At 38.1% G+C, this 18,244-nt stretch overlaps 3 protein-coding genes across 5 annotated transcripts; 1 reads left to right on the top strand and 2 right to left on the bottom strand.

The window, feature by feature from the left end:
- Positions 1 to 15: 15 nt before the first annotated feature.
- On the bottom strand, positions 16 to 7,506 carry LOC103930487. Of its 2 annotated transcripts, XM_009339833.3 has the most exons (7): positions 7,193 to 7,502; positions 1,980 to 5,694; positions 1,812 to 1,893; positions 1,658 to 1,724; positions 1,293 to 1,478; positions 1,129 to 1,189; positions 16 to 606 (listed from the first exon to the last, which is right to left on the bottom strand). In XM_009339833.3, the coding sequence occupies exons 2-7, from the start codon at positions 2,995 to 2,997 to the stop codon at positions 437 to 439; spliced, it is 1,584 nt and encodes a 527-aa protein (XP_009338108.2). In that variant the 5' UTR covers positions 2,998 to 5,694; positions 7,193 to 7,502; the 3' UTR covers positions 16 to 436. The 2 variants fall into 2 exon arrangements, with proteins under 2 accessions (XP_009338108.2, XP_048443982.1); XM_048588025.1 differs by lacking the exons at positions 16 to 606; positions 1,129 to 1,189; positions 1,293 to 1,478; positions 1,658 to 1,724; positions 1,812 to 1,893 and having other exon boundaries at positions 3,016 to 3,868; positions 4,129 to 5,694; positions 7,193 to 7,506.
- On the top strand, positions 7,072 to 9,983 carry LOC103930468. The gene is made up of 5 exons (XM_018643272.2): positions 7,072 to 7,100; positions 7,210 to 7,380; positions 8,210 to 8,326; positions 9,142 to 9,433; positions 9,653 to 9,983. Exons 1-5 carry the CDS (start codon positions 7,072 to 7,074, stop codon positions 9,737 to 9,739), a joined length of 696 nt encoding a protein of 231 aa, XP_018498788.2. The 3' UTR covers positions 9,740 to 9,983.
- A 325-nt stretch (positions 9,984 to 10,308) lies between these two features.
- On the bottom strand, positions 10,309 to 17,177 carry LOC103930459 (tip elongation aberrant protein 1). 2 transcript variants are annotated; one of them, XM_048587730.1, is made up of 11 exons: positions 16,840 to 17,177; positions 16,172 to 16,321; positions 15,571 to 15,738; positions 14,784 to 14,936; positions 14,489 to 14,641; positions 14,141 to 14,305; positions 13,858 to 14,028; positions 11,520 to 11,703; positions 11,206 to 11,413; positions 10,877 to 11,072; positions 10,309 to 10,723 (listed from the first exon to the last, which is right to left on the bottom strand). In XM_048587730.1, exons 1-11 carry the CDS (start codon positions 17,051 to 17,053, stop codon positions 10,674 to 10,676), a joined length of 1,812 nt encoding a protein of 603 aa, XP_048443687.1. In that variant the 5' UTR covers positions 17,054 to 17,177; the 3' UTR covers positions 10,309 to 10,673. The 2 variants fall into 2 exon arrangements, with proteins under 2 accessions (XP_048443687.1, XP_009338083.2); XM_009339808.3 differs by having other exon boundaries at positions 10,309 to 10,716.
- Between the last annotated feature and the right edge of the window lie 1,067 nt (positions 17,178 to 18,244).

The raw sequence follows: 18,244 nt of genomic DNA, 5'->3' as shown, positions 1-18,244 counted from the left end.
CCAAAAAACCGAACATAATAAGAATGTCGCTTATATAAAAAACCGAATATAATTAAGCCAACAAAATTCAGTAGCAAACTCTTCGAAGATATTGCATTTCTTACCCAAGTAAATAAAACGCTCTATCCTTCTAGCTCTGTATGCTTGGTAAACAAAAAAACCGAAACAAAACAACGAATGTGCTCTTACACGTTTACTGAGAACTGGACCGCTAGGAAGTGAAAAACACCGAAGGATCCAAGCGCACAAGAAAGGCTTCTGAAGAAGGAGTTGCCGAACAATTTCATCTTGACTGGAAGCACAAGGTTTATGTGGGTTGCCAATACAACTTACACAATTATTCGTTGCCATGGAGGTGTTTAGAATCAACTCAGGAACCCGTTTCCTGAGTAACTTTAGCCAACTTCAACTCCACCGGCCAATACAAGTAATGGTATCAATTTTTGGGTGACAGCGCCTGATCCCTTAAAACTTGACTATAAAATTTCCACGATTTAGCTTTCTTTGTTATGGGGCGTTGACCAAATCGATTGTGCTTCACATATTCTTGAACATTTGGAGCATAAACTAATCCTTCCACATAACGACGAAGATCGCCTCCAACCCCTGTGATAAACCAAGCGTATAATTGCATATTACACCAAGTCATTATGTAAAAAGTATTTGATAGTAGAAAACAAAAACAGAAAATAAAATGGATATTATGATTCAAATGTCATCCGAAAAAATACAATCAACGATAGGGGACTGCAAAAGACAAGTAATTGTAATAAAACACCTGGAAGCTAAAATTTCAGACCAATAACGTTGTAAGTAAAAGTAATTGAGTAACTACTCAGAGAAGTAAACAAAAACATTGAGGATGAGAATAGATAAACTGAAAATCATAAATTCAAAAACCTGGAGGAACCTACAGACATAAGCTTTGAAGGCACACAAACGTGCATAATACTTGAAAGACATAGCGGCAAAACTAGGTCCACACATGGATCAAATTTTAACCAACGTAATTATTTTAGCTGAGATCGACCATGTGCAATGCAAATGTGAATGAGGCTAGAATGTGAGATATGCAACCATTGATCTCCTTACATTTCCAAATACACAAAAACTTGAACGGTATCTCACCTAGTGATCTATCTGTTCGATTCTTGAATCGATATGGGAAGGGAAATATTGCTGTGTTCTCCTAAACAATCAGAAACAAAGTATTAGTTTCAGGCTGTAACCTTTGTACTTAAACCAGTCACGTCAAAGTGAAGAAATAAGGAGGAAAGAGTTAATCAACTAACTGGATTGCATAAAGCTTTGTACGGAGAATCATCCACTAATAATGTGTTTGTCTCGTTGTACTCTCCCCTTGCAAATGGAAGATCAGGATCATGCTTCTCCCATAACTTTCTAAGTTCTTTGAAAACAAGGGGTTTTTCCTTGTTGTCAAGAGTTTTGAACTTCGTTTTAGTACAGTGGGATTGATTCTGCATACAACAATCGTTGTAAGAATAACGTAATAGAATTGAAATCAATGCAATGCAATTATGAATTGATTCACTCAAAATACAAGTTCTACAAATTGCTAAAGTAACACTAAATTACTTTACTGGATAAGTTTGATTACAGGTGATTATCTTACAAACTATACTGAAGAAGTCCTTACCCAGCAAAAAAGCAATTTCTTTTTGGAAATTCCCAAAAGATAATCTACCACCGCGTCCACGTTCTTCCTGAAAAAGCAAGTGTAAAATATCACAACCCAACAAAACAGAAAATGAGAGAAGGAACAGGTGTATCAGTCCTGGAATGAAGTTTACTTGTTTCTTGAAGACCAAATAGCCACGTTAAAATAGTCAAGGCAGAACAGTAGAAAAGAATCATAAAATGGCCTCTTAAAAACTGCGAAAAAAACATGTAGGGATTAGATTTCAGTAAGGCTAGAAAAGTATATAACTCTCCATATACATTTAAATGTAAATTATCACCTGATTTCCTTGCTATCATTGTGTCTGGTTTATACAGTTTAATCTGCTGGGGAACCAGTTGAACAATATCAGCAAGAAGCCCGTTTACATCAAGAATGAGAAGCTTTTTCCAAGAAACATAAACAAGAGGTCTTTCAACAGCCCAATATGGTATCTGTGAATAACTGCCTTCCTTCGCCACAGCACCCAAATCAACCTGGCCAGGAAAGCCAGCGCAAACTTGGTGGTTGGTGTTGTTATTTCCTGAGGCATTAGATCTCTTGTTCTGATCCTTGTCCTCATTTTTCTCCTGTAAAGTACTTTCCTCCAAAAGTAATTGTATCACATGTAGGTCTGATACTACTGCTACCGGAGGCTGTGGAGATGGATCCGCTTCTGGAATAATCTTCTCCACTGAAGTACCAACAGAAGGATCAGAACTTGTATCATTACTCTTACGCATTTTAAGCCTTTTCTTCCGATCCTTTCTCCCTTGTGAGCAACTCAAAACTTCAATGAGTTCGATACTCTCAGAATTGATTCTTTGTTTAATTCCCTCAACAAGAGGTTTTTCCACTTCTAGATCTTGTTTTGAGAACATTGCAAGTGGAGGCTGTACAGTAAGATCTACTCCTGGAAAAGTATTTCCTCCTAAAGAAGTACCAACAGAAAGATCACATCTTTCATCAATACACTCATTGGTCTTATGCCTTCTCTTTCGCTTCTTCTTCTGTTCTTGTGAGCAACTCAAGTCCACATTAAGCGACTTGGGACCTTCTGAACTTGCTGCCGCGCTATTTCCCTTCACAAGTGGTTGTGGCAAATCTAGTTTTTCCTCTGAGAATTCTGAGTCTGGAGGCTGCTGAGAGGGATCTATTCCTGGCATAAAATTTTCCACAAAAGGAATACTAACTGAAAGCTCACAACTTTTATCATTACTCTCCCGGGTTTTAAACTTTTTCTTCTTTTTTCTTGAGGAACTCAAATCTCCAGTAGGTTCAGAACTTTCTGAATTAATTTTCGTGCTAATCCCGTCCATACGTGATTGTGGCAATTCTAGCTTTTGTTCTGAGGATTCTGAGACTGGAGGCTTTTGAGACAGATCTACTCCTGGCACAATATTTTCCACTAAAGAGCTACCAACTGAAAACTCACCACTTTTGTCATTCCCACAACTTTCATCATTACTCTCCCGGGCTTCTGACCTTTTCTTCTGTGTCTTTTTCTTCTTTTTTCTTGAGGAACTCAAATCTTCAACAGGCCAGAACTTTCCGAATTGATTTTTGCGTTAATTCCTTCCATAAGGGGTTGTAGCAATTCTAGCTTTTGCTCTGAGGATTCTGAGACTGGAGGCTGTTGAGACGGATCTACTACTGGCATAATACTTTCCACTAAGGAAATACCAACAGAAAGCTCACAACTTTTGTCATTACTCTCCCTGGTTTCAGAATTCTTCTTCGGATTCTTTTTCTTCTTTTTTCTTGAGGAACTCAAATCTTCAATAGGTTCAGAACTTTCTGAATTAATCTTTGCGCTAATTCCTTCCATAAGGGGCTGTGGCAATTCTAGCTTTTGTTTCGAGGATTCTGAGACTGGAGGTTGTTGAGGTGGATGTACTCCTGGCATAATATTTTCCACTAAAGAAATACCAACTGAAAGCTCACAACTTTTGTCATTACCACAACTTTCGTCATTACTCTCCCAGGTTTCGGACTTCTTCCGAGCCTTTTTCTTCTTTTTTCTTGAGGAAGTCAAATCTTCAATAGGTTCAGAACTTTCTGAATTAATTTTCGTGCTCATTCCTCCCATAAGTGGCTGTGGCAATTCTAGCATTTGTTTTGAGGATTCAGAGACTGGAGGTTGTTGAGGCAGATCTCTTCCTGGCATAATATTTTCCACTAAAGAAATACCAACTGAAAGCTCACAACTTTGTCATTACCACAACTTTCGTCATTACTCTCCCAGGTTTCGGACTTCTTCCGAGCCTTTTTCTTCTTTTTACTTGAGGAAGTCAAATCTTCAATAGGTTCAGAACTTTCTGAATTAATTTTCATGCTCATTCCTCCCATAAGTGGCTGTGAAAATTCTAGCATTTGTTTTGAGGATTCAGAGACTGGAGGTTGTTGAGGCAGATCTCTTCCTGGCATAATATTTTCCACTAAAGAAATACCAACTGAAAGCTCACAACTTTTTTCATCACTACTCTCCCGGGTTTCAGACTTCTTCCGAGTCTTTTTCTTCTTTTTTCTTGAGGAACTCAAATCTTGAATAGGTTCAGAACTTTCTGAATTAATTTTCGTGTTCATTCTTTCCGTAAGTGGCTGTGGCAATTCTAGCTTTTGTTCCGAGGATTCTGAGACTGAAGGTTGTTGAGGCGGATCTCTTCCTGGCATAATATTTTCCACTAGAGAAATACCAACCGAAAGCTCACAACTTTTGTCATTACCACAACTTTCATCATTACTCTCCCGGGTTTCAGACTTCTTCTGAGTCTTTTTCTTCTTTTTTCTTGAGGAACTCAAATCTTGAATAGGTTCAGAACTTTCTGAATTAATTTTCATGTTCATTCTTTCCGTAAGTGGCTGTGGCAATTCGAGCTTTTGTTCCGAGGATTCTGAGACAGGAGGTTGTTGAGGCGGATCTCTTCCTGGCATAATATTTTCCACTAAAGAAATACCAACTGACAGCTTACAACTTCTGTCATTCCCACAACTTTCATCAATACTCTCTTGGGTTTTAGACTTCTTCTGCGTCTTTTTCTTCTTTTTTCTTGAGGAGCTCGAATCTTCAATAGGTTCAGCAATTTTTGAGTTTTCATTTGTGCCAATTCCCTCCATAGGTGGTTGTGCCATTGCCACCTGTTCCACTTGTTCAGGGAAGTCTACGACAGAAGGCTCTACAGAATGATCTACCGTTGGCATAATAGTTTCAGCTAAAGAAGTACCAACAGAAATATCACAATTTTTATCATCACTCTCATGGATTTTATGCCTTTATCCTGCTTCTTTCTCTTCTTTTTTCGCTCGTGAAACAAATCTTCTTGCTGTTCTTCCTTTTCTGAAATTGCCGTGCAAATTACAGCACAAGACTCCGGGCATGAATTTTCAGATTCTAGGGCAACACCTATTGTATCCTTCTTCTTTCTCTTCCTATTAGTCAAGCCTCCCAGAGGAGGTAACTCAGCTGGTACCAAATCAGAAATGATACTCATTGAAGGCTCATCCATCAGTTTTTCAGTCCCAAGTGAATCATTATGATGTTCATCCCTACCCAAAGACTGCACACAATTTTTTTTTTCAGGAGTAATATTCTCAACTGAAAGTGTCCCCTTCAAACAGCATAGATCTGAATCACCAATATTTGGGGCATGACTTCTCTGCACATTATTCTGGGATTCCACTGGGTTTACCAGAATGTCCAAGCTTTGCACTGGATTGAAATTATTAATAACTTTAGCACCACTGCTCCTAGCTCTCTTCCGCTGTCTCTTCGGCAATACAGCAGGCAGGGCTTCAGTTAGAGGCAAATTTGCACTAATATTTACTGAAGGCTCCTCCAACAAAGCATTGTTCATGGACTCAGTGAGCTTCTCTGAGTACTCCTTTTCTGACTGAGAATTTGGTTTTTCATTACACACTGCAGTTTCCATGTTGATCAGTAGATAATCACTGGGAATCTTCTCCTTGAATTCAAGCATTGTCAACTAAAATTGTCTTCTCCATAATTTTTCTAACACCTGAAAGAATGGTCAACATAAACGAAAAAACAGATTCGTAAAACCTTTCTGCATTTTCCACAAGTAATAAAGAAAAACACGCTAATTCATTAAAATAGAGATCGAGCACCCAGAAGCCAATATCATTAAACACATGCTTGGATTTCAAAATTACAAATTTCATACCGAAAGCAATTAAAAAATCATAATAAAGTAGTAAAAGAATCAGTCCAGGGTGTATATTCACATAAGCACAATACCCTGGATCTGTAGGTTGTTATACACATCAACAACAACAACAACAACAAAGCCTTTTCCCACTAAGTGGGGTCAGCTATATGAATCCTAGAACGCCATTGCGCTCGATTCTGTATCACATCTTCCGTTAGATCCAAGTACTCTTAAGTCTTTTCTTAGAGTCTCTTCCAAAGTCTTCCTAGGTCTTCCTCTACCCCTTCAGCCCTAAACCTCTGTCCCATAATCGCATCTTCTAACCGAGCGTCAGTACGCCTTCGTTTCACATGTCCAAACCACCGTAACTGATTTTCTCTCATCTTTCCTTCAATTTCGGCTACTCCTACTTTACCTCGGATAACCTCATTCCTAATCTTATCCATTCTCGTGTGCCCACACATCCAAGGAAGCATTCTCATCTCCGCTACACCCATTTTATGTACATGTTGATGCTATTGTTATACGCATATTCACTTAAGATCAAAATTGAAATTAACAAGATAACAAATGATAATAGTAATAAACTGAACCAAAGGATCCATGAAGATGATGGGAAACTTCTAGCTGATGATCGACCTCCGCTATAACTAACGACTTTATTTTTCAGCAGTCATATAACAATAGGACTAAGTAATTTGCTTCATATAAAAATGGGATTGAGTAGTCTGCTTCGTATTACCAAATGGATTAAGTAATTTTCTTATTCTAATAAAGAATTTGAAACTTTGTAACATTGAAAATTCGAAAATTGCACTCAATCAGCTGATACACACAGGACTGAGATGGGATTAATAATTTTCTTCATACAACAATGGGATTAATCCATTTGCATCATATTAATGAAATGGTTATGTAATTTCCTTATTCTAATGAAAAAATCGATTCTATCGAAAATTTGCACTCAATCAGCAGATATACACAGGACTGAGATGGGATTAAGTCATTTTTTTCTTCATGTAAACATTGGGATTAAGTATATCCATATTGAAAACCATAAAAATTACACAGTCACCTGATATACAAAGAAATGAACACACATTAAAATGCATTCACAAACAATCAAGCAATCAAATTAACAGCTCAAAATTAGTTTCAAAGCAATAACACAATCACCATTCAGAAGCTAATCAACAACAATTATAAATAATAAAAAAAAAAGATAATATGAGCCGAAGCAAACAGGATAGAGATTAGTAAATCAAAAACGCAATTAATTCGTTAATTAACTAAATTTTTATCAGACATTTCAAAATATGAAGAAAATAATAGTTAACGGAGAACCGACCTCTGTTTAATCGGCAGTGTCAGCACCGAGCAGATTTCTGACGGCGGAATTAAGAGAAGACGCGGAGAAGCAACCTCGGCAGTATCAGTACCGAGCAAATCTCTGACGGCGGAAGTTAGAGAAAGAGCGGAGGAGCAACGGAATTCGCGGCGGAGAGAAGAAGCAGAAGAAGAGAGGAAAATGAATGAGTAGGAGGCGGAGGGAGTCGAAGCGGCGGCGAGTCGAAAGGTCGAAGCGTCGCTTTGGGTGTGGTGGTAGTGCAAAATTGGCAATTGGAAAATTTAACTGCTTTTCGCTTCCGCTCCGATGCGCGGCTACCTGTTGTTAACCTAGGTGGGCTATTTCGTCATTTTACAAGGTGTTTACTTTTGCGTTTTCATCCGCCGCCTCTGCGTATTCGGATTAGGGTTTCTCCGAGCTGGACTCTTTATTGTTGTTTTGGGCCTAGTTTTCTGTTAATGGGCTGATAAGGTCTCATTTGGCCCAAATGGTGATTTTGTTTTGGTGCAAAGCCCAAATGTTGATAGTTCCGCCTTTAAGTAGTTTAAATTAAAGTAACATATTCCAAAAAGAAAATTAAAAGTAAAAAATATGATTAAAAGAAAAAGATTAAATTGTAGTAATGATTTTTTAACTTTTAACTAAATTCATTACCATTGGTCGTTCAACCCATCAAAACGTGCAGCTGTGATCCCTTAACTAAAATTACATTATCATTGTTTCCTTAACTTTAATCTAACTGGAGAAATGGTCTCTCAATTTTAATTCAATTGGAGTAATGATTCCTCAACTTTTAACCCAATTGTAGCAATGGTCATTCTAACATAATTCATTTTGACAAAATTCTAACGAAGTTGACGAAAATGACCATAGCTATATATTTTGACGAGTTGAGGGACCAATGATAATGAATTTTTAGTTGATAGATTATTGTCTCAATTTGATTAAAGTTAAAAGACCGTTGCTACAATTTACTCAAAAAAAAAAAAATCTATTTTTGAAAATATCTTCTGATAGTGGGCCCAGCGCATGCGATTTGAATTTCACTATAAATACGGAAAGTTGCCGCTGGCTTTACTACTCAGTGCTCTGGCGACTCAGATCTGAAGTCCAAACAACGCAACGCTCTCACAGGTAACCGTCGCTCGCTATCTCTATCTGCTGTTTGTTTCCCGAGAAAATGCAGGAAAATTATGTACAGAAATCTTCTGAAATTAGCTAAACTGAATAATTTACTCTACATTTGGTGGATCTGTATCTGAATTTACAATCGTGATTTTACTATGGAATCGCTTCTGTTTGTTGTTGTTATTGTTGTTGTAGATTGATGTTTATCACTCTCTTATGATCTTGTGAACATTGTGCATTTTCTTTGCTTAATTTTGATTCTCGTGGATTAGCTAGAAATTTTCAGATTGCAAATGCGAGTTTGTTTAATCAAGTTGATTAATTGCAAATTTTGCAATTGCTTGAATCCATCTTTCATTACTGTTTTCGGGTCAAATTTCGCACTCGGAGTATGAGATATGGCCGAGGAATTGAATTTCATGGTCCTTTAGTAATTGATATGATCAGAGTTGCATTATTGGAGGTTGGGTTTTGATCATTTGATGTTATGAATTAATGAAAAATATGAATTTCGAGATCCGGAGACATGATTTGTGGCGTAATAGCACAAAATGTTTCGGAGATAAACAACAACAAAGCCATATTGCACGAAGTGGAGTCGGCTGTATGAATGTTAGAATGCCACTGAGCTCGGTTTTGCGCCAAGTCTCTTCCCTATCGGAGATAATCCCCGAAAATGGAAATTGACTAGAACTGTGTAATGTGAGATGGCATTTTCTTGCTTGCTTTGTGATTCATGCAACCCTGGGTACTTTTTGGTTGGTATTGCTTTGTGTTGGTTTCATTCATTGTTATTTAATTGGTTCGAAACCTATGTGCAGTATCCACTCATTCGAGGAGAGGAACATGGGTCGTGGAGTCAGCAGCGGAGGGGGAGAAAGCTCTTTGGGCTATCTGTTTGGAGGTGGAGAAGAAACTCAGAATCCCGTGGCGAAAAGGGGTGCAGCTCCTCAGAACGAGGCGCCGGTTCCAACTGCGGAACCACCTGCTCAGAGGGCTACTGCTCCCGCACCACCTGCAGAAGTCAATAAGGAGATTCCCGCTGGCGTACCTGGGAACACTTCAAACAACTATTTCCGAGCTGATGGCCAGAACTGCGGCAACTTCATCACAGTATGATCTTTGTTCATAGTCATGTTTTGTTCGGTAGAAATTTCACCTACATTTCTGTTTCTCTCGCGAAGAGATTGCTCGCAAATCTGTGATTCGCAGATTTGCATATTTTCTGATGTTCTGACTGGAAATTTGAATGTTCTTATCTTTTACTAATAACTTTTATCACCCGTTCATGTTTGGTATTCACTATTCATGGCTTTGAAATATGGTTGACAGGATCGACCATCAACAAAAGTGCACTCAGCTCCCGGTGGTGGATCATCCCTAGACTACCTGTTTGGAGGCGGTGGCGGTGGCAAGTGAAAACCTCACGCCGCTGAAGTTGGAATCATCAGTTTGGTCCTCGGGCACCTTTGTAATTTGGACCCTCTGTAGATGATTTCTCCTCTCCAACATTCTAGCACTTCCTGTGGCGGGGATTTGTTGGGTTTAGGCTTTTATGCTGCTGAAACTTTCGAGTTAAGTTGGCCGATGATATTATCGTTCACAAATTGCACTACATGTTCTACAAGGTTTTTTCGTTTTAATCGAAATTTGTACAAGTTTTCTAGATTCTGTTCGAAGGAAAGAAGCACACGAGAAGCGTTTCTCCATGAAGTCGCTTAAAAAATCACTTGATGTTATCGAAACCCCTTTTTTGTGCTCGATTTTGTAGTGTTCTTGAAAAATACCTAGGAACGAACCTTTTTTTCTCCCAACTCTTTCGTATAGAATGAAATCAATTGACCGACAAATCAACATGGGTTAGGCCAGTTAGTCAAGGCAATGTGCTCGCCCATTTTTTACTCAAATTCGAATCCCCGTCTAGAGATTCGTTCAAAAAAACATATGATGAACTTGCCCTAGCATCAAGATTCAAAGAACAAAATTCATGAACCGAAAAAGTACCAATATAAAACCAGATAAAACTACCAATGTAACGAATTTCCATCTAACGGAGACTGTAAACGATAACAAGGTAAAATTTAAACTAAAAAGACCAAACTTCTTATGAGCAAAAGCAACCTCTTTTTTTCCCCTTTCAATTAGGAGGACCTAATCGAGAATTCGCCCGAGTTTTGATGAGCACTATAAACTAGAGTTTAAACCTACGACTGTTATTGGAGGTTTGCAGATAACAACGGTAGGAAAATTCTGTGTCTCCCGTCATAGGCATCTATGATCTCCTTCGCATGATGAATGTACAGATACCCGGTGGTTTTTCATTTCTGGTTATGTTCAGAAGTAATCCTCAATTTCAAATGGATGCTGCGTCGTTCTGTCCTTCCGATGTTAGTTTCCTGTCACCTGCCATCAGAACAGTAAGAGACGATTGTACAGATTTGTTTCTCAACTCATTGCTTTGGCATAACTCATTATAGTAAGCATAAGCATTTGCGTACAATGCCGATGAGCCCGTAGCAAGGCAAATAAGTAGAAAAATACTCGTTACATTCCTACCTTGGCTTAGGGATGAAGCAGCAGCGGAATTAGCAGACAAACTTTCCCTTGTAACTGCAGCGTTGAAATTTGGTGCATCAGTCGGCTTATGAGTCCCGTTGTCTCCCACAACTTCAGAGTTAGAGTTCGGAGCATTATTGGCCTGATTTTTACCCAGATTCAGAGGAACCTCTGACTGCTCGGGGTTTCCAGTAACCTGCATAAGAGTCCAGGGTTTAGGTGCAACCCAATATATAGCCCACAACAGATAACATTCAGTATGCACACGACAAACAAAACAAATTTCTACCCCTCTTATCTATTCAAGACAAGGGAAAGAAAAATCAGACCTTATGCAGGTGAGAAGCAGCCGAATATGCTTGATTGTTTGAAATGGAACCTGCAGCAGCTTCTGTCTGCTCATGTGATATGGGCGCCTTTCCATGAACATTATCCGTCAGATCTGTAGTTTCTTGCCTGATGCCTCTAGAAGTTTTTGACTTGCTGCTGTAATCACCATTTGACATCAAACCACCAGCTTCACTGGCAGTCCGCTTCCTGATAAGGGATTCACACAATCAAAGTTGAATCAAAAATATTCAAATATATTAGTAATATACCTCAACAAAACACACACACACACATATAGACACCATATTCTTACCTGCTGGAATTAGGAATATCAATGTTAAACCCGGGCCGGTTGGGAAAAACTATACCACGAAGAAGCTTTCCATCAACAACAGTTTCAATTGCGTATCCATCAGAAAGTTTGTCAGTAACCTTTGCAACAAATGTCTTCTTCTCCAAAGAAAGCTGGGACTGATTCGAAGGGATATTCTGTCTGCCTGCAGTTATAGCACAAGATCATTCGTGAATGACATCAAAATCCCTCCTCACGTACATATTCAATTTCAATCAGTGATTTTTTTTTTTCTTTTCGATTACATTATTTTTCATTTTCTTTGAATAGATAACAAATAAAAGTCGCAAGTAGGGAATGGAAGCTTCAGTTACTGCAAAGAGTCATACTAGCAAGGCCAAAACATAAAATGCAAATGGAGGTACATACACATCGCAGCAAGTCAAACATAAAACAGTACAGGTACAACGCTTCCCTTTAAGGAAGTATCTAAAAAAAAGTCAAGATTGGCCACCAGAGACTGTTAATCATATTGACAAGAGTTTAAAACGAAGAACCAAAGGGTAGTCCTGTCCATCAGCAAATAGTTGTGCTGCATCATTCACTGCGTCACAACTTGTGTTTGCAGAATCCAACCGCTTACTCTACCTCAGAACTTCAGTGCTTCACTCATAAAGAGATTGAATAGACAAGAAAGCAAGGGACCTATGGCAAGCTCTCCACCAAACATTCAAGGAAAAATAAGTCTAGGGCCAACACCACTTTGGCCATGGTTGGTAACAGTCAAACTAACACCGTTGGATTGCAAGTACAAATTTATATAACACTATAATAACCTAATTCCTCATGTCCCTGTCCATTGAGAAAGAACCCTTGTTCTCTTCTCGGCTAAGAACCTAGATCATAGAACAGCAGACACCGAACCTTCTTTGGTCCTTTAAAATGGTTAAGGGTCCGTTTTGGGTGAGGAATTTGGTGGCTCCAAGGGATTGGCAAGGATGGGAGCAGGACACGAATGTGTTTGTGCATGTTAGCCATTTGAAAAAATAAATAAATAATAAAGTTATCTGAAAAAAAATAAATAAAAACAAAAACAAACATGATAAATTCTAATTTATTACATAACACGAAAACCACAGCAACTATTAGAATTGTACGAGTGGAGATCTAATTATCTGATTTTTCTCAGAAACCAAACAACAGCCACCAGGCTTGGAAATCCCAAATTCATCGGATTGGAGATTAGGCTCAGCTTAGTCGACAATGAATCAGATCTGAGCTTATGCTTCTGAGAAGTGGAAGCGCGGCCATCAGACCAGATAGCCTTGACCAAACCATTTCATCCAAACCGAGAGAGGGTGGGAGAGAGAGATTGAGAGATAGAGAGAGAGAGAGAGAGGGAGAAAGAAAGAAAGAAAGATACAGATGGGATGGAATGGGAATTGCACATGTGCAAAATTCGGCTCCAGCTTCGGCTTCAGATCTGGATACTGCTCCGGCTCCAACTTTGGCTTGAGCTCCGGATGCTGCTCCGGCTCTAGCTTCGGCTTCAGCTCCGGATACTGCTCCTGCTCCAGCTTCGGCTTCAGCTCCAGATTCAGCTCTGGCTTTGGCTTCAGCCTTGGATTTTTTGTGCGCGTTGTCATCTGCTTGAGATCCTCAGTCGAGAGAGAGAGAGAGAGAGAGAGAGAGAGAGAGAGAGAGAGAGAGAGAGCGACAGAGAGAGGCGACAACAGCAATCTCACCTATTTATGGTTGAGATTAGGGTTATCCATTGATTTAATTCCCGGTTTAAAGCCACACTTTGGCCCCGGGTTTTTCAAGACCTTTTAAAATTTACCCAAACACGGTATTCACGAATCCAGATTTTCCCAATGTCATCCCCTTGTCAAAAACCCCCTTCTAAACCCTCACACAAATGCACCCTAAACGACTAAACATTTAGCTAGTTCAGTGCAACAGCAGCAACATAATCCAACAGCTGCCAAGCGCATCTTTCATTTGCATGATAAATTTAATGAAACCAGTCATTGTGATAAACTTAACACATACACACACGTAGGCTAATGAAACCAAAACACATAAAACTGATAGCACTCATGATATCTGTTTTCATGGAGTAAGAATACTCGAAAGTGACACAAAGAAAAAAGAAGAAAAGAGAGAACTTCCTAGGGTCAGACAGCTTTCCCTGCCTCTAAATAACTTAGGAGTATGCAAATTCGGCAAAAATAAGAAAACAATAGAGCACATTTCAGACATGTCATTCTGATTCCTACAGGAAATATGTACATTTGATGCATAATAAATAAATGAGTTAATGAAAACAGGACACTTTATCTTAGTAAGTAACACTTACATTGTTGGGCATAAAATGAAACTGGCATGGGTTGGCTCATATCAGCACTAGTTCCAACCGGAACAAGGGCTCTGTCATGAACAGAGGTGAGATTTTGCTCTTGGCACTTTAGCTTCAATTTCTTCCTCAGCGATAATTTCTCTAGCTTACTTTCATTCTCCCTGGCAAGCCCTAAAATTAGAGATTATATCAGGCCAGTAAGACTCCATACACGTATAAAATTTTACCCTAATAAGATAACATCGATAATTCGGCGAGGAGGAATGAAAAGATAATACTTAACCTGTGTTTAGGTAAAACATGTCATCCAGTGCCTCAAGACCTTTACTGCAACCACCAATAAATACAAGAACACCTCCCTTGACAGGATCCAAACAGTCCCCAGCAACGGAAAATCTAGCAGACGGTCCATCACCAGCAGTTAGCACCTTGGTCCATACACCAGTATCTGCACCACCGTTAAGATAGAGTGGGTATTTAAGGATATGATTCCATAAAATATTAGGGCAATGGAAAGAACATAAAGTACATGTGACGAAAGGTGGCATAGACAAGAAGGTTCGGAAGCTTCAAACATCCATAAATGTAAGTAGCCAAAGGTGAATGTTTTGAAGGATTTCTTGAAACTTACCAACATCAAGCATGTAGAGGTCATTGTATAGATTTTGGGCGTCTGTGAATCCCCCAAAAACAAATAAGTTCTTCCCAAAAGCAACAGTACAATGACCCCCTCGGGGTGGCATAAACTGGCCAGTAGTTTTCAGCTCCCTCCAAATTAGAGTATCTAATGAAGTACCATAATACAAGAATTACAGAAGGCACATATCATATCCAATATCCGCGAGCTAGGTACTAGTAGTATCTAAATTACATAAAAAGTTTAATAAACTTGCAATTGGGTAAAAAAATTCAGAAAATAATGGTACCTGTATCAAGTATATGGACATCAGACAAATAGTAATCGTGCCCATCTTCACCACCAATCACAATAAGTTTGTTCTTCCAAGATGAACAAGTATGGCTATCACGCCGAGATGGTGGGTTGCCTGATGTTGTAGCACGTTTCCATACAAACGTCTCTACAAGATAGGATGAGAAAAGGGATTAAACATGTCTTACGTGCTATCTGTATCGATCAGTGACCTAGTTAAGTCGAGTGTTCAGGTTCTAGATAAATTTAGATCCCCAAGGCAATTTAAAACTGAATGTGATGTCCTACACCTAGAACGCTCCCTCTCTTCTTCCTCCCAGTCTAGATTCTAAAAAGAACAAGGTGACAGGGATGACCCTGTGCAATCCTATAAACTCACAGCACGAAAGAGCAAGAGGACAGAGACAAAATTCTTATATGACTTTACTGAACACCACACCAAGGTCCATACGGTATCCAAAAGACAGATATATCAAATAAGTAAACTCATAAGATCAATGCAACTGGTACCATGCAAATGCAGAATCATTATTTTTAACAACAAAAATGTTAGCAAGACGCAGCTAATATTGATAGACTTTACTGAAGAGCATGCCAACTTCATCTCCAAAGAAGTCCCACATGCTATCCAAAAACCTATGCTAAAGTGAGATATATCAAGTAAACTCATAAGATCCATGTGATGTAAATGCATAATTACTCTCAGAAAAATGTGTGATGAAAGTAATTCAAACCAATCCTCACCTAAGTGATTAATGAACTAACCTTACAAGGAAACCTACCTGTATTCAAAATGTAAAGATCATTGAAATACACTTCATTGTCGCTACTAGCAGATTTTCCACAGCCACCAAAAATAAATAGCCGTTTCCCAACAAGGGCAGCACTATGACCCTCCCGTGCCTCTGGTGCTTCGCCTCTTAAACTTGGAGATATCCATGTATGTAAAGCTACATGAACATTCAGAACATAAGCGGGAAGTGATATGCATATTTGAGAAATCAATAATAAGGAATTTGATGAGCCTTAAAAGGTCGCGGTGACAATAAATGTTGAGAATTGAGTATATCTGGTTACATAGTTCCAAACCAACAATAACGAATTTGATATAAGCCCTAAATGGTAACAACGTAGTAAATGTTGAAAATTGAGCACAACTGGTTTCAACTCTTCAATATACCAATCCAAAGTGGATAAGGAAAATAAGTCAATTGCCACCCCGGATTTAGAATAGCTGATTTAATTATTTATTTTCCGAAAAGGAATCGTCTGATTGAATTACTTGACCCAAAATAACGTATAGAAGGGTGAGCATACTACGTAGTCAAGAAAAGATATCAAAGCTAGGGAAAGAGCAAAAATATAAGAGAGAAAGCCACTCACAGGTGTCTAATATATGCAAATCCCTGAGAGGATTCATCCCATCCGTACCCCCAAAGACGAAGAGATTATTACCAACAGTGGTGCAGCTGTGGCTGTCCCTTGGAGTTGGCGGGGTGCCTTTAATCACTGGCTGGCTCCATGAATGCGTAGCTGCAGTCAGCAGAGTAAGAGTATAACAATAACAATCTCTATACAAAATGCAACAACACACAGGAAAATGCAGAGTGCTAGTTGTTAACACCAACGGGAAATTTGAAACCAAAGTTAAAGAGATTATGTAGCACTATCGAAATTTTATAACAAAAATAAAAAACACACAATAAAGATAAACAACTTTGGAAGTTAACAAATGAAACCCCTAAAAATCAAAATTCAACAGCATAACCCCATGAAGCATTTACTCTAATCCTGGTAGAAAATTAACCCATCACAGCATTTGATTCCAATTTTCTAAAATTACCAAATTAAACCCAACAAAAACCCTAATTACAAGCCAACTAAACACCCCTTAAACATTAATTAACGTGGTTAACTACATAAAGATTCAAGCTTTTTTCCCAGAAAAATCACAAGCAACCAAATTTACACAAACCCACATGCAAAAAACGATAAAGGTAAAAATTAAACGAATAATCTGGGTAAATTTTTAGCATTTGGGGAAGACCCACCAGTGTCAAAGACGTGAACTTCGTTGGTCTGACAGTTATCTCTGCCATAACCACCGAATACATACAGCATCCGCCCTTCTTTGATTGCATTGCATGTATGGCCCCACCGCTTCCCGGGCCCAGACACCTCCCCCACCGCCACTCCTCCTCCTTCTTGTTCTTGTTGTTGCAGGTGAGCTTGTTTGGGCTGCAGCTGCACCCTTTCCCACTTCATTGTGTTTTCTGGGTAAACAATTGGGAAGAGACGCCAGTTGGGTTAGAAAAATGGGGAAGCAGTGAAATATGCTGAATTACAGAGAAGAATTTTATTTTATTTTATTTATAATTTGGGTTTTTGCGTTTTGAGATTGAGCTGATTTTATTTTTTCTAGTCCATGCAAATAAGGACATTGAAATTGAATAAATAAAATTAAGAGATAGGATCATAGGAAATATTTTTTTAGGAAACGAGAGAAAATGCGTTTGAGTAGGTGTATTTGAAGCCACGTATTATGATTTAGTCAGTATCTTTCTTTATTGTAAGTGTGAGGTTTTAAATTTGATTTTCGTAAAAAACGAATTTAAATCATATTATTACTAATTTATCGTGAGACTACTTTTCTTTTAGTGTAAAAAATATTATTTGTCCATAAAAATAAAATTAAAAAAACTAAAAAGTGCATGTGGAGAAGCGATTTTTACCTACATTTTATAGGAAATTGATTTATTTAAAAAAATGTGTTTAGGTGATTAAGAAATTAAAATAAGTGTGTAGAAATTGTTTTTTATTTAAAATTGAAAAAATAAATGATATGTACTACCATAAGGCCTCGTTTGGATGTGTTTTCAAAATGACTGAAAACGTTTTTAGAAAAAAGTGTTTTTGGGTTTCAAAAGCACTTGAAGTGCTTTCTCCAAGAAGCACTAGTTATGTGTTTCTTCTAGGAAGCACTTTAAGTGCGTTTCCAGGATTTGCTTACATTTTACTAAAAATTAGTTCCAAAAACATTTTTACCAAAAGCATTTTCAGTCATTTTTAAAGCACATCCAAACAAATTCTAAAACATCAACAAAATTTGCTTTCTCATATCATAAAAAAGAAAGTTTGTAATTTGCTTTCAAATTTATAAAAATAACTTTTTGTTATCTTTTACAGAAATTACAACGTGATTTAATCAACAAAAGAATAATTAGCTCTAAATGGATACAAATTAGTTTATTCATGAATAAATTTGGTTATGTGATGGCACGTTACATGTCTTCACTGCAATTGTGTTTGTTACATTCAGACTTTCACTTCAGCATCATCGTTCGAATGTTACATAAAGTTATGACGGCCTTTCATAAAAATAATAGGAGGTTTAACAAAACACTTTAGGTACTGTTTATTTTTAACGAAAAATCACATTTATACTTTTCTTTGATA

The sequence above is a fragment of a genome, unplaced genomic scaffold, assembly GCF_019419815.1.
Source record: "Pyrus x bretschneideri cultivar Hongxiangsu unplaced genomic scaffold, Pyrus_bretschneideri_v1 Contig27, whole genome shotgun sequence".
NCBI classification, from domain to species: Eukaryota; Viridiplantae; Streptophyta; class Magnoliopsida; order Rosales; family Rosaceae; genus Pyrus; species Pyrus x bretschneideri.
The sequence above is the reverse complement of the archived record's forward strand: the minus strand, read 5'-3'. Positions and strand labels throughout refer to the sequence as shown.

What these genes read in the sequence shown, in the direction of transcription:
- LOC103930487 (XM_009339833.3), bottom strand. Translation starts at nt 2,997, where the DNA reads ATGGACGGGATTAGCACGAAAATTAATTCAGAAAGTTCTGAACCTACT. An exon ending in AATGATAGCAAGGAAATCAG is followed by an intron (nt 1,894 to 1,979) that starts GTGATAATTTAC and finishes TTTTTTTCGCAG; the next exon opens with TTTTTAAGAGGCCATTTTAT. An exon ending in ACAAAGCTTTATGCAATCCA is followed by an intron (nt 1,190 to 1,292) that starts GTTAGTTGATTA and finishes CTGATTGTTTAG; the next exon opens with GAGAACACAGCAATATTTCC.
- LOC103930468 (XM_018643272.2), top strand. Translation starts at nt 7,072, where the DNA reads ATGAGCCGAAGCAAACAGGATAGAGATTA. An exon ending in AGCAAACAGGATAGAGATTA is followed by an intron (nt 7,101 to 7,209) that starts GTAAATCAAAAA and finishes TTTAATCGGCAG; the next exon opens with TGTCAGCACCGAGCAGATTT. An exon ending in GAAGAGAGGAAAATGAATGA is followed by an intron (nt 7,381 to 8,209) that starts GTAGGAGGCGGA and finishes ATCTTCTGATAG; the next exon opens with TGGGCCCAGCGCATGCGATT.
- LOC103930459 (XM_048587730.1), bottom strand. Translation starts at nt 17,053, where the DNA reads ATGAAGTGGGAAAGGGTGCAGCTGCAGCCCAAACAAGCTCACCTGCAA. An exon ending in AGTTCACGTCTTTGACACTG is followed by an intron (nt 16,322 to 16,839) that starts GTGGGTCTTCCC and finishes TGCTGACTGCAG; the next exon opens with CTACGCATTCATGGAGCCAG. An exon ending in GATATTCCTAATTCCAGCAG is followed by an intron (nt 11,414 to 11,519) that starts GTAAGAATATGG and finishes ATCCCTTATCAG; the next exon opens with GAAGCGGACTGCCAGTGAAG.